This window comes from Pungitius pungitius, chromosome 15 (assembly GCF_949316345.1).
Source record: "Pungitius pungitius chromosome 15, fPunPun2.1, whole genome shotgun sequence".
Taxonomy (NCBI): domain Eukaryota; kingdom Metazoa; phylum Chordata; class Actinopteri; order Perciformes; family Gasterosteidae; genus Pungitius; species Pungitius pungitius.
In genome coordinates this window covers 12,836,489-12,851,764 of record NC_084914.1, presented here as the reverse complement: position 1 = coordinate 12,851,764, position 15,276 = coordinate 12,836,489, and the positions used below count along the sequence as shown (strand labels likewise).

At 45.8% G+C, this 15,276-nt stretch overlaps 1 protein-coding gene across 7 annotated transcripts in view; it reads left to right on the top strand.

Moving 5' to 3' along the window:
- The window catches only part of LOC119203416 (zinc finger protein 521-like), an 84,073-nt gene that overhangs the window by 25,836 nt on the left and 42,961 nt on the right, over positions 1-15,276 (top strand). For all 7 annotated transcript variants that reach the window (XM_037457178.2, XM_037457177.2, XM_037457172.2 and 4 more), the window contains exon 4: positions 11,745-15,235. In XM_037457178.2, coding sequence (XP_037313075.2) covers positions 12,101-15,235 — 3,135 coding nt within the window. In that variant the 5' untranslated portion in view covers positions 11,745-12,100. The remainder of the gene's footprint in view (positions 1-11,744; positions 15,236-15,276) is intronic.

The following is a 15,276-nucleotide window of genomic DNA, read 5'->3' as shown; positions in this document are numbered from 1 at the left end:
ATAAGCTGTTCATCATCAAACAGATTTAATGCAAAATGTGTTGAGGGCAATTTCCTCCTCCCACCATGGCCCGATTTTCCACACATTGTATGCAAGGATGCCCTTTTCCTCGGCATTCAGCACAGGTATTATGTCCATGGATCATTAATCTTGTCCATAACTTCAAAAATATAACAACAGAAATTCTGTTCCCATGCAGGAAACGCCTCTCTCTCTCTCTCTCTCTCTCTCTCTCTCTCTCTCTCTCCATCTCTCTTCCCCCCGCTCTGCTGTTGGTAAATAATTCAACCTTTTCACTGTAACAAGTGCTGGCCTTAATAGGGAGCAGTACCTGTAGTTGGGATAAACAAGGCAGCCGGGCCTCACCAGTGAAACAGAGGGATTTCAGTTCCATGAGGGCTAAGAAATAAGTTGTTTCCTTCTGAACGGCAGAGTGGGCTGGCTGACATTAATTAAACCCTATAGGATAAAGGTTATCTGAGGCCTAGCAAAGCAGAGTGCATGCGGTGTGTTGTCTCCGCCGCATTTCAATCAAGCCTTCTTCTTAAAGCGACATGTGTGGAATATGTTCGTACGTTTGTGTTCCTAAATGCGTCTATCGATGTAAGAACATTTCACCTTTAGTCCCAGATGGGAGTTAACTAAAAACCAAAAACCAAAATATGAGGAAGAATCTTGCTGACATAACAGCTGCGTGTTCAGTGTTTTACACAATTCCTAAAAATAGAGAGCGAGGCAGCTTCCTAGAGAGTTCAGTGTTCGGAAAACATCGTGTTGCCCACCGTGATCTGTTGTGGGAGGTGCGCCTCCTCACCGGCGATCCTCCCATGGTGCACCTGTGACCGAGTCACCTGACCCAAGCATCAGCATGGCGCTCGGGTGCCGTGGCTCATGTTTTACAAATTACCCAGGGGGGGGGGGGGGGGGGGGTCGTGCACCACCTCTGTGACCATATTTCCTCCCTGCTGTAGGCACAGTGCGTGGGATTATATTCCCCAACTTCAACTCCTCCCTCAGACAATGAACCACCGCGGAGACGACAGTCACCTCACTAACCCAAGAGCGCCAAGGAAAATACAAATGAATGCAGGCAGAAAGCACCGCTCTGACCTATTGGCCTACTCTGTTTGAGCTTGATATATGCTGGTTGAAGAAAAAAGCGGCGTGGGTCGTGTTCCCAGGCAAGTTGGGCTCTTTGTTCAATGTGTGTTTGTGTGTGTCATCAGGACTCGGGGCCTTAGAACATCTATATCCCCGCACTCTCTTCCTGACTCGACAACTTATTTGCATGCCAAATGTAATTAAAGGTCACCTTATTGGTAATATTCTCTAAATATTTAAAATAGTCCAGTTAGACAGCCACTAGAGGCGACGTGGGTTTTATTAGCACCCCATTGTGTGGCCTTCCTATATTAGTGGTACAGTAACACCGGCTCTTTCACAGCAATATCATAATAGTAATGGCTTCTCCTTTCATATACAGATAAAGGCTGATGTCCTCTCGCCGACAAGCCCAATGAAAAGTAATTAGCTGATATGGATGTTGCTGTCAGTGATAACTGATATTGGGGGACTATTACGTTCACTCTCTGGAATGATGATCCTTGAAATGGGTCCATCACAGTGAGCTGCATATTCAGAGAGGCGAGATTACCGAACATAAGAAGGAAAACTCCTTATTTCTGAAGAAGAGTTGAATTTGAAAGGTCACAGTTTCCACTAAAAGCCTATAAAAAACCCTGAATATTTAATATGCCGAAATCTTTTCTTTATTATTAACACATGACTCCGGTCTAATATTAGAATTTTTTATTTCACTGGAAAGTGCTCGTTTGGACATTCGGAGCATTAATATAGCAGCAAACGACAAAGTAATGTCTTCCTACGCAGCAGATAAAGGCCTCTCCTCGGCCATGCACGCCTTTTAGTGCACGTTTGTGCACGTGAGCGTGCCGTGTGCTTGTACGCCGGCTACAGCTGAGCACAGTTCAGCACTGTTAGCTGCTTTGCAAATCTCAAGTCACAGAGAGCATCTTAAGGTTTGTCCTTAAGTTAACATGTATTGAATAGATGATGATTGACTGTACATGGGGGGGGAGTGGGGGGTTGTTGGTTTGCAGTTCCCCTCCAAAGAGAGACGTATATAGCCTCCCGGGTTTTGGTGTGCCACAAAGCAAATGGTTTCCAAGCCCTGTGCAAGAGAGAGGGATGCCACCCAGCGGGGTGTTTTAGGGATTTTTACAAAGTGACCCTGAAAGTTTTCCGCTAACTACGTCGGCATCCAAAACAAACAAGGGGGAAGTTTTTTGAAGCTGATAAATAGAACAACAGGAATAAATCAATGTGAAGTGAGGAATGAATAAGTAAAACGCCCTGTAGTCATTTGTCTGCTTGTATTCAGGCTTCATATTCCAGCCCCGTTCTGCTAATGAAGATGAGGGCGATGGCAACGAAGGAGCCGCCTCCTCCGTTGAGGCGCGTGCACGTGTGTGTGTGTGCGAGTGTCAGTCAACGCAACGTGCGTGCTTGTGTTTTCAAAATGCTTAGTGGCATTAAGATAATATGATGAGCTGCCTGGATACCAGCAGAACACATTAGAAGGGGAAACAAAGCAAACCCCCTAAATCTGTCTGCCATTTGTGCTCACATACTGTACACACAAGTCAGGAGTATTCTGGCACAGTTACTGGGCCAGGGAAGTGCTGGTCTGGGGGTCTGGCCCATTCTCTAGAGACTAACCCCCCCCGCCTCCTACCTCTCCACCCCCCCCCCCCTTCCCCTTTCCTGTGCAGTCTGTGGACACAGTCAGAGGCGACAAGGTTGCACAACAGCTCGCGAAACCTCCGCTTCCTCCAAAAAAGATCCTCAAAAAGACCACGGCCGGCCCTTATAAATCTGTTAAAGAAGAAAATATAATTAGGAGGACTGTGATAATTGTGTCGAGGGGGAAATAGATCAGAGGAATTATGGGTAGCACCAGAAAATCTTGCCGTGGCTTTGTTACTTTGCTGTTGGTTCATTTAGACATTGATCCACCCTTCCATCTGTCATCCCTTTTCCCGTGTTCCTTCTTCAACTCTCCATTTTTTTTCTCTCTCTCCCTTTCTTGGATTCGTGAGTAGTGGAGCCTTCTGGCTTTAACAGAGAGGGGATGAAGATGTTTATTCATCTGGAGGGTATTAGAGCCATGATTAAGGAGAGGAGGGAGTAGTGAGGCTGATGCGACGTCTGCATTGCTCGTTCGTGGGCCGCCTGCGGGAATCAGGCCAACTCACCAGGAAAACAAGAAATCAAGAGGAATGAAAAAACTTTGGAATTGGATTCTCTCGGGAAAGAAAAGAAGTTTACATTTTAGCCGTCTCGCTGGCTCTTTCTTTCCCTGTTCTCATAGCTAAGCTAATTATTAATGAATGCGGTTTCTGTTGAACCTTGGAGAGGTGTCAGCGCTGCAGCCACTGAGGGTTAAGAAATCTTGACATTTAAGACAGGGATGCATGAAAATACATCGTCCTGCTTGAGTTGATGCTTGTTTTTCTTCCCCTCCTGCTCTCCTCTCCAAAGATGCATGTTTTCTTCTCCCTCCTGGGCTGTCTCCAGTTGTTTTACCACTGACATGCCGGGATGGCGTCGAGGAGATATCAAAGAGAGCCACAGTGTATTAATCAGGGGAACCAAATGTTGTGGTTCAAGAGGCAGGGTCAGGCTTTTCCGACAAATGCTAAAGCTGAGTGATTTTTGTCGGTCCCTGCAAGAAGAAAAGAGTGGTTATAATATTTTTAGGGGCATTTGGTAGGTGAGTTTCCAAAAATATTATTATGTAATGAAATGTAGATCCAACTGTGTGAAGAAACAAAATAATTGTTGGCATTCAGGCTGAGATTTTAAGGTTTGATATGAGGTTTGATTAAGAAGAATTAGCCCCTATTTTCCCAATTCAGTGTGTGCTGTTTGTGGTTTTAAGTAATGGATAGCGCCCCTTGAAACTTGCAAAGCAAACTATATTTTAATGAAGCAACCATATAGTACTTCAGCATATTTTCGTAGGCACAACAATTTTTTCTTTTCTTCTCCAAGCTGGTGACATAAATCATCTTTTCCGTGGTTAACTAAGAGTGGGGAAAAATAAAAGAGCGTCCAAGTAAACTCTAAACGCAGTGAGGAAATATTAATGGAGTTGTAGCACAGCACAGTGCTGCAGCATCCCTCTCAGGGGCTGTTGACTGACTGAATGACTGAATGACTGGCTGGCTGACTGTCCACTGGGTCCTGCGCCTGGTCTGCTGCAGTGTTGAGGGCGCAGCACACACACACACACACACACACACGCATATGTACAGAAAGGGCTCCCCTGCCGATTGAAGCCCAGCCCAACCTGGCCCAGCACTCCCTTAGAGCCAGTGCAGTGAGGCAGGCGGTGAAGGGACATGCTGGGGGACAGATTGCCATCCTCCTTCCTCCCCCTGGGAGGCTCACTGTGGTTGCTGGTCCAGCCAAGACCTGGGGAACAGCCTCCTTCCTGTTTGTGCTGTAGCCTACCTGAAGTGGTCAACTGTCCCTTCCTCTCCGCGCCACCCGCAGCTCCGTTCCACAGGAGATGACACCATGCACCACCGCTCTCCCACACACCGACTGCTCCACCTACGTCTGACTCACAGCCTCTGACCATCTTGCATTGCACCGTGGCTTTAGGTGTCTTCCCCCGTCGCCAAAACTTGATAGGGCTGCCTGGTTTGAACATATGAATACATAATGAATAGTGCAACATACTGACCATTGAAGTTATTGAACTTTACCAAGATATGGCACAGTGAGAGTTGGTATACATTTAAAATACATTTATTTTAAATGCAAAAAACTACAGTATATCAAGCATCACAGAGATAATAACATACATGCTGGGAGGTGTATTGTGGTTACAGCGTGATTCCCTAATTTAATATTTCAAACACTTCAAATCAATTCAAACTCAACTAAAACAACAAGACATCACCATTAGCTCTCCAGCCCACCCACTGCACTCTGAATAATAACCAATTAAGAATCCCAATTTCACCTTTCTAGAATTTTTGTATAATTGAATGTGTCCCTTTTCTTGTCTGTCTTTCTCTCTTTTGAAAAAAAGATTTGATTTTGAAAGCAACAAGATGAAACACATTTTAATGTCTTGTTAACTCTGCCCTGATTTAACATTTGTTTCTCTAAAAGGAGAAAAACTGAGCAAAACATCCCAAGACATGGCCTGAGTTAGAACAAAGTTATCTTTGTTTCCTCCCTTAACGAAATCCATGCTCTATACTTTATAATTAGGATGGTGCTTTCAAAGCGAGGGACCAAGAATTCACCAGATTCTCCAAGAAGCAGTTTGAAAAACATGTCATTTGTTCTGCCAAACAGGCGCGTAGTGCACAGGATCTGCATTAGTAGCTCTCAAGCAGTCGAATGCTAACCAGCAGCATCTTTTAAGGTTATCTGGCATTCATGTTGTGCTCAAGTTGCTGACCTCAGTGACCTACATGTTACAGTATGCAGCTGTTCAAGAGGATGCTAACTATGTTCCCTGGTAGTAGATTTCCTCTAGTATCCTTCAGAGTTTAAACTCTGACAATCTGGTGGATTGTTACTTGATGCAGATTTTTACAGTAAAAACTGAGGTGGATGCTGCCCCAAGCACACGCATCAGCTGTCATTTTAGAGGCATTACCTCAAGAAACAGTGTTACCGATTGCCATCAGTAGCATTGATTTCAGTTTGTCCAGGTTGGTGGAAGGAAACATTGCCGCGGTGCGATGGGCTTCCACTTTTCACTGTGTACCACTATCACGCAAAGAAAAAAGCCTAGTAAAGGATGACTGGCCGCCCTACTTTCCTGGGATGCCACTGGGGCACTGTGATTTCTGGGACAGTGACCAAGTGCTCCTGTCCAAGCTGGGGGACGTGGGTAATGCGGACAAAGTAGTTGACAGTCTGCCGCTTCCCCCGTGGTTGATAGACGGAGCCACAAGGGCCAGAATAATGGACACCCAGACCACAGAGTCAGGACAGCGCTTGATGTTCCAGCTCTTTGTGTCGGCCCCCTCGGTGGAAAAACAGATCCCCATTGACTACCGTCTTTGGGGGCGGGTGTGCATTTCTCCTCCAAGAGTGTGTGGGAATTGCATTGTGTTCATGACGTTAGGCCAGAGCAGCTACGGCTCTGATGAAACACCAGGAAATGAATCTTTTATTTCACGTAGCCTTTTTCCACCCTGCTCGGTGTAAAAGATGGCATCCTTGTTTACTGCTCCTCGCAGTCGTCTCACGCAACCCCACCTTCACATCCTGTAGCACAGTGGATCTGATTGATCCCTAGCAAGGGGGGCAATAGGGGGGGGGGGGGCTGACATTTCTCAGTGATGTGTAAAAAACATACTGAGCATATTGAGAAAAAATATAAGAGGAAAACATAAACACACACACACACAGATAATATAATATATCTGAGCTTTACTTTCTAATAGTACATAGCTGCTCATTCTGAATATTTGTACTCGTGCATATTTCACTGTGTTGATCAGTTCCATGGTGCAAAAATCCACATCTAGCCACCTGGCACATTCATTGACGGCTGCTGGGAATTCTTAGTGTTTCATTTTGACTGGATTTGATGTCTTAAAACAGGACAACTGTGAGTAAAGGGCGGCCCTGGGCCTCCTCCAACAGCGCTGTGTTCTCTGAGCTCTGTGTCCTGAGTCAACAGAGTGATTCGCTCACCTGACTGCAAAGAGTCCCCCAAAAATCGACCACCCGTCTCTCTCTCTCTCTCTCTCTGTGTCAGGGAGATTGGAGGCTTAGCTAATGCAAAACACCTTCTCTATTAGATCTTAAGTGGTTGTGTCACAGACAAGGCCGTACATGATAGTGTGTTGTTCAGACACACATTGCTATTTGGGCATCAGAACAGCAAAAGCATAGAGATGACACATGCGTTGTCTCAGGGGAGATGCTCACTACTTCTCCCAGTAACTGTAAAAAAAGATTCCCTCTCTGAATATGAAGTGGGGTCACGGTGTTACATCAGACAAGTTGTCAGCTTTTTGTTTATTCATTGAATCCCCGATCCCCAACGTGCCACAAATACACTCACACAAACACATCTCTCATGACAACCACTACGTACAGATCTCTGGTACAACACACGGGAAGATAAGGTTTGGCGACTGAAAACATGGCCACGCTTTGCTTCACTAGAATGGCTTTTGAACAGAGTCTGACTTGCAATAGAAGTGGCAGATGAGTGATAGCGAAAACACTTTTCTGATAAGATAAGGTCCTGGACCTGGATAAGAGTTTGGCTTCCTAAACAGGAGAGGTGCACTCTGTTGCTGTCGGGCAGCGATAAGCCATCTTGAACTGCTTCCAAGACCTCAGACACTAAGGTCTGTGAGCCAGGAGCAAGTTGTCCCCAAACCACGGGCCCTCAAAGCTTTCAGCAGGGTGTACTGGATTTAAAAAAATGCTATAATCACAAATGCCTGTTTTACATTGAAGAGTGGACGTGAGGCAAGACCTGCTAATGAAAAAAATAGATTAGTAATAATTTAAGTAAAACTTTATTCATTTATGCTATCATTGTAATGGATGGTTCACAGTGCTTTACAGTACATAAAGGACAGGCAGTCCAAGGACATTTATTGGTATTTTTATCCAAGGGAATAATAATAACACAGAATATCTTCGGAATCTATACTTTTACACCCAATCAACTACAATGACACTGTCTGAAAAGACATCGGTGTGTGGCTGGATTTGAGTATAACATAATAACTTTGTGGAGTGTTTATTTCAACAAACACCAAATCAAATATCAACCCTAGTGTGTCTTTATAAAGAACCCCAAGGAAAATGAGAATGAAAATCAAAATGGAATTATCCTGACTAAATAAAGGTTAAAAAAATAAGAACATCCATCATAATAATGAATTACACCTTTATGTCTGGCTCTTAAATGTTTTTACATTTTTCATTAATACGTAAGGCATTAGGGTTCTCTCACATATATTTTTGTTCGCAAAGAGTTAAATCATAATCATTATTTCATATTAATCATATTATTTAGCATCTCAAAATTAGAGACAGTTTATTCCAGAGGGAAAAAATGTCATCAGATAAATTAACGACTTAAAAACTATTTCTAAAATATATTGATATATCTTGCTAATTCTCAAATAAATGAAATGCCAAAACGAAAACATTCTTCGGGGGTTTTAAAAGCTGTGCGTGTAGAAATGGCTGGTTCCCAGCATTAACAATCTTATTTGAACAGACTATTTACTCTGGGTAAGGGTTCTATAAATGAACATAGAGGAAGTGGTGCACAAAGAGAGGTTCAGACCGAGAGGCTGAGAGGAAACTGAGACCTGCGTGTGAAGGGGGAACTTTTAGTGGTTCACTTTGCAGTTAAAGAAAAATAGAAAAAATTATTTGTATAAAGCTTTTTCAAATGCTATTATTCACTGTATATGTCTCTGTTACATCGAACTTATGAGGCATCACCTTTTCTACTCGGTTCTTTAAAAGTGTTCATCTACTGCAGCCTGCGACTGAACTCATAGCGCACAAGTAAATATGGCAAATCTTTTGCCATCCCCTATAGGAGCTCTCCAAATGAGGTTATTTTGTTCCATACAGGAGACATTTAAAAAGAGCAAGTAGGGGAGGGGGAAGGGACAGAACTCCCAGAGAGGGACAGGCATTAAGATGGAGGTCTTCCTCCCAGGACGTGACAGGCTGTTGGCTGGAGGATGCTCAGGAAGGCCTTGGCAGACCAACAAAGACAGCCCTTCAGCTGCAGGGTGTAGTTTTTCAGGCCCCAGCATCCCCTTTGGCAGCAGCACAGAGAGTGCTGGCGTGCACAGGCCCCCGGCCCGAGAGACAGGGAAGTAAGGCCCGCTCTTTTATTTACTCAGGCTGCTGCTGAGGCCTGGGCATTTCTTGTCTGGGTGAAGAAGGGGAAAAAAAACAAGTCTCCCTCTCTGTTTCCTCTTGGGGTCTCCTGAGGAAGATTGCTCTTTCATCTACAGTTGTTCACACACTTGTTTCGGCCATTGCGCTTGTGTCTGTGTATTGTATGTGTACATGTACAGTATATCTGCACACAGTTTGTTCCTGTGAGTAAGTGTGCAGCGTGTGTGCACCCTTACTCTCTCTGTGTATGTTACCAAGTGTGTGTGTGTGTGTGTGTGTGTGTAAAACTATAGTAAGTCTCACTACGAAGCTCAATCGTACACGAAATGTACACTTTGAGCTTTGAATGCTTTAAAACAGATGTTTCTTTTTTTTCATTATTCAGGCATTTTGATGGCAATAACAGTAGAACAAAGGACTTTGCGACTGCTGACAGCGGAAACTCTGTGTTTTCGGTGGAGCACACATGCAACATGTTTTATTCAGATAGGGGTTGTGTAGGAATGCCCCGATATTGGATATTAAACCAATACTGACTCAAATAGCTGGATTGGGTATCGGTGACAATACGGCAAAATTATTCAAATAAATGAAGTATACATACAAAAACATATTGTAAACCCATTTCAGGTTTTGACCAGTTCATAGGTCCCTTAAAAGGATTAACACTCATAACCCTTTTTAATCCATTTTAACAATTTTCTGTTGGAGAAATTGTTTTTTAAATGATAAATAATGATTAATTTCCTTTATTTCTATGTATTTATGTGTTATGTTTTTTCCCTATAATCATGTTATCTGCCAGTTGAACTCAAGCAATGTTTTGACTCCCACATGTCCCCTAAAGATACAGCTTTATGTATGAATGTGTTATTGGAAGTAAGGCACTAAATAAATAATCTACATCTAGTAAACCAAAAGAAATAAATGCAATGAGGTTGTCCTGACAGCTTAGTAATGTCTCAAGGCATAGATCCTCATTTAAGACAAGAGAATTTAATTTAGCCTTGTATACAGACCCATTTATTTGTTTGTTTTATACTACTGTCTCCAAGCCAATATGTTTGACTGTAAGGCATCGGCTGGGGTCATTCTTCTTGCACTGTCTTCTCCTCCTATACCCTGGGAGGCAGTATGTGTGAGAGCAGATCCGCCCCCTCTGTGGAGGAGGGCATAGCACTGAGTCACCCATCCTCCCTCACACGAGAGAGAGAGAGAGAGAGAGAGAGAGAGAACATTGAGACATGTTTGAGGGATAAAGCAAGTAAATGCTCCTTGAGTGAGATGTGTGTGCAGAGTGGGCGCCTTGCCAGGGGTGGGAGGTTTCCGGGAGGGCCACGATGTGGAGGTGGGCTCTCAATGTGCTGCTTTCAGCAGTTTGGAGGGGCAAGGGAATGGCCTCCGACCCCATCTGTTTCCTGAAGATAGGCCCTGATGGGGGTAAGTGCTCAAAGAGGGCATGATATCCTGACAAAGGGCAGATCTCCCAACAAAAACAACAGTAGCGGGAGAGAGAGAGAGACTAAGATTTGTCAGCTGAAGGAGAACAGAGGTCGGATCCTGGAAAGAGCTTGTGGCTTTTCCTTCGCCCCACTCATAAATCTTTGCAGTTTCCTCTTGTTTTTCCCATTCCAAGTTTTGGCCTTTTGACACAATTTTTTTTTTCTGAAGGGGTTGGTATTACTTTGTTTTATTTAGGTAAGGAAGTTCACAGCACTTACAATTCGGCGGCAGGAACAAGTGGTCTGTAACCTTTTGAACTTGTGGAAAGTGGTGTCCAGTGTTTTCCATTCACATCACTGTACGGTGAACAAGGGGAATGGAATGTTTGCATAGATGCGATTAGTAAAGGGACACGTTAAAGGCTTTCTAAAACAAATGGGGGGGTGCATTGTCAATTGTGTGGTCATTCTCTGCACCTGCTTGTCCTTCAGTAGAGTCAGCAACTCGGTTGTCTTCCCCTATCTGCTTCCCCCGTCCCCGCCTTGCTCTCTTCTGCAACAGCACACGGCACGTTCATCCATCCTGTATCAGTTCCCTTACGGCTTGACACAGACCCCCCCAGACAAATGTAATAATAATTCATGTTTTTTAATCTGATATCTATGGATTGATGTTCCGAAAGACCTATTTTTCATGAAAACTCTCTGTTTTGCAGTGGAGGCTTCCTAAAGGCCATGCATAACTGTGGTCTAAATTGCATGTTTAATCTCCTCTTTCACTCTTGAGAACTATTTCCTTGCTTTTCCCCCCTCCAGTCTTAAGGTCATTTCAAGGGCTCTTGTTTTAAAAAATATTCTAGTAATTATTCAGGGAATAATAGAAATGTTCTAATTTACCTCATGCCGGGTTTACATCCTGAAGTACACCCATTGTCCTGTGTTGGCTTTAAATGTCAGAGAGATTGTGTTTTGAGTCACAGTAGGCTAAGTCATTACATGGCCACATACAAGGTTAATTGTGGTAAAAGTATTTCCACTTATTCTCTTCTCTAATTATACTTTAAATTGCACATTTAAGTGTAACTTTTAGATAACACGTATGGAGAGGTTTTGTTTCAACTGAAGAAAGAATTGTCTGAGTTGCAAAAGAACTCTAAATTCATACAACACAACCGTATAATTACTATGACAAATAAGCCCACAGTGGCCCACCTTTTCTATTCAAAAGAGTGAGACAAATGAGTTGCTAATACGGTCTCACAGAACACCTCTCTTACCCACTCTCTACTTCTCTCTCCCCTTTCAATTACCCCCAATATCCCCCTTTCTCCCTTTTTCCCTTTCTGTCTTCCTATCCAGACGGTGTTGATCTTGAGGATGACCCATCGTGCTCTTGGCCAGCATCATCTCCCTCCAGTAAGGATCAGACATCTCCAGGACACTGCGAGGACTATGATTTTGGCGAGGAAGAAGGGGGCCCTGGTCTGCCGTACCCATGCCAGTTCTGTGACAAGTCTTTCAGCCGCTTAAGCTTCCTCAAGCGCCACGAACAGAGCCACGGGGATAAACTCCCCTTCAGCTGCACCTTCTGCAGTCGCTTGTTCAAGCACAAGCGCAGTCGAGATCGGCACGTGAAGCTACACACCGGCGATAAGAAGTACCACTGCGGAGAGTGTGACTCGGCCTTTTCCCGCAGCGATCACCTCAAAATCCACATGAAAACTCACGCCTCTAACAAACCCCACAAGTGCCCTGTGTGCCGCCGAGGTTTCCTTTCCTCCAGCTCTCTCCACGGCCACATGCAAGTACACGAGCGGGGCAAAGATTCTCGGGCTGATGAATGGAAGCTGAAAGAAACTCGCAAATGCAGCCGCTGTGAGGAGGGTTTTGACGTCCCCGAGGAGCTCCAGAGGCACATCGCGGAGTGCCACCCTGAGTGCTCTCCATCAGAGGATGGAGGCTTGGGTGCCACCCTGCAGTGCATTTACTGCCATGAGCCCTTCAGTGATGAGGGAACCCTGCTGACCCACATTGACCAGGCCCACAGCCGAGACAGGAAGGGCCACTCCTGTGCTATCTGCTCGGAGCACTTTCTGTCCGTCGAGGACCTCTATGCCCACATGGACATCCACCAGCTCCCCGAATCTAGTAACCATAGCAACAGCCCTTCTTTACTTACCGTGGGCTACACTTCTGTCTCCAGCACCACTCCTGACTCCAACCTCTCTGTCGACAGCTCAACAATGGTGGAGACAGCGCCCCCTGTGCCCAAGACAAGGGGAAGACGGAAGAGGACGGCTCAAAATACATCTGATATGGGAGGGCGTTCCTCCAAACAGCCTAAAGTCTCCTACAGTTGCATCTACTGCAACAAGCAAGTGTTTTCCAGTTTGGCTGTTCTTCAAATTCACCTGCGAACCATGCATCTGGACAAGCCAGAGCAGGCTCATACTTGCCAGTTTTGCTTGGAAGTTCTTCCCTCTTTACTAAACCTAAATGAACATCTTAAACAGGTGCACAATGCAGAAGACCACGCCGCACTGTTAGCAAGCCTGCCCGATGCCCTGCTTCAGTGTAACTTCTGCCCCGAGGTATTGAGTGACCTCAACGGCCTACAGGAACACATTCGCTGCTCCCATGGCTTTCCCAGTCCTGTGGCAAAGGAGAGCAATGCCTTCTTCTGCCCCCAATGCTTCATGGGGTTCTTGACAGAGACTACCTTGGAAGAGCATGTTCGTCAGACCCACTGTGACGGGGGAAGCCTGCGCTTTGACTCCCCATTAGCCGTAACTCCCAAAGAGTCTATAGTAGAGGTGTATTCCTGCTCATACTGCACCAATTCGCCAATATTCAACAGTGTTCTGAAGCTCAACAAGCACATCAAAGAGAATCACAAGAACATTCCACTGGCCTTGAACTACATCAACAATGGAAAGAAATCCCTGCGCACTCTCAGCCCCTCTTCTCCAATATCTGTGGAACACACCTTGCTTAAACAAGGCGGCTCAGGCCCGCGCTCTACCGGTGAGTTCATATGCAACCAGTGTGGAGCCAAGTATACCAGTCTAGACCTTTTCCAGACTCACCTAAAAACTCACCTGGACGGCATGCAGCCTCAACTCACGTGCCCACAGTGCAACAAGGAGTTCCCCAACCAGGAGTCTCTGTTGAAGCATGTGACAATTCACTTCACTATTACCTCCACTTATTACATTTGTGAGAGTTGTGACAAGCAGTTCACTTCAGTGGATGACCTACAGAAGCACCTACTCGACATGCACACTTTTGTGTTCTTTCGCTGCACTTTGTGTCAGGAGGTGTTTGACTCAAAAGTGTCCACTCAGCTCCACCTGGCCGTAAAGCACAGTAATGAGAAGAAGGTGTATCGCTGCACCTCCTGCAACTGGGACTTTAGGCACGAGACTGACTTACAGCTACATGTCAAACACAGCCATCTGGAAAACCAGGGCCGTTCACACCGCTGCATTTTTTGCGGGGAGTCCTTTGGCACAGAGGTGGAGCTGCAGTGCCACATCACTACCCACAGCAAGAAGTATAACTGCCGCTTCTGCAGTAAGGCCTTCCATGCCATCGTCCTGTTGGAGAAGCATTTGAGGGAGAAACACTGTGTGTTTGAGGGAAAGGCACAGAACTGTGGCGCTAATGGTTCAACTGGAAGTGGTGTGGACGGCCAGCCCAAAGACGATGCCGAGCTACATGGTATACTCACCAACAGCCATGGTTCAGGGGTAGCAGTGGGAACAGTGGTGGAGTCTCAGAACAGCCATGATGCAAGTGAGGAGGAAGTGGACACTGCGGATCCCATGTACGGGTGCGACATCTGCGGGGCGTCTTACACCATGGATTCACTCCTTACCAACCACCAGTTGAGGGACCACAACATACGCCCTGGTGAGAGCGCCTTGATGAAAAGGAAAGCTGATATGATAAAGGGAAACCACAAGTGCAATGTCTGCTCCCGCACCTTCTTTTCGGAGCCTGGGTTGAGGGAACATATGCAGACCCACCTTGGGCCTGTCAAACACTATATGTGCCCCATCTGTGGGGAGCGGTTCCCTTCCTTGCTGACCCTTACTGAGCACAAGGTCACACATAGCAAGAGTCTGGATACCGGCAGCTGCCGCATTTGTAAGATGCCACTGCATAGTGAGGAGGACTTCCTGGAGCATTGCCAGATGCACCCTGACCTAAGGAACTCTCTGACAGGTTTCCGCTGTGTGGTGTGCATGCAGACAGTCACCTCTACATTGGAGCTCAAGATCCATGGTACTTTCCACATGCAAAAGACAGGCACCATGTCCGGTAACCATCAACCCATGGGCCGCAGCCACATCTCTCATAACCAGCAGCAACATCACATCCAAAAACCTTTCAAGTGCGCCTCTTGCCTAAAAGATTTCCGGTCCAAGCAAGACCTGGTGAAGCTGGACATCAACGGACTCCCTTACGGACTCTGTGCATCCTGCGTAACAGCAGCTGGCTCCAAGAGCTCCAGCCCAACAGTGAACGGAGGAAGGCAACAGCAGCAGCATGGTGGAGCCGTCACCCCAGCAACAGCCACAGCCGCATGGATCCAAGGGGAGAGTCTCAGCCCCGGAGACGTCAAAGGCAAACCCGTCTCTTCATCGTCCTCGTCCTCTTCAACATCCTCTGTCTCCGCTGCCAAGACACGATGCTCCAGCTGTAACGTGAAGTTTGAGTCCGAAGCAGAGTTGCAAAACCACGTTCAGACAGTGCATCGGGAACAGGCTGGGGACAGCAATGGTGGACAGCTCAAGACTCCCCAGGTGTCCCCCATGCCCAGATCCAGTCCCTCACAAACTGAAGAGGTATTGTTTTTTGGTTTTGCATAGAATTAGTTCTCTACCAC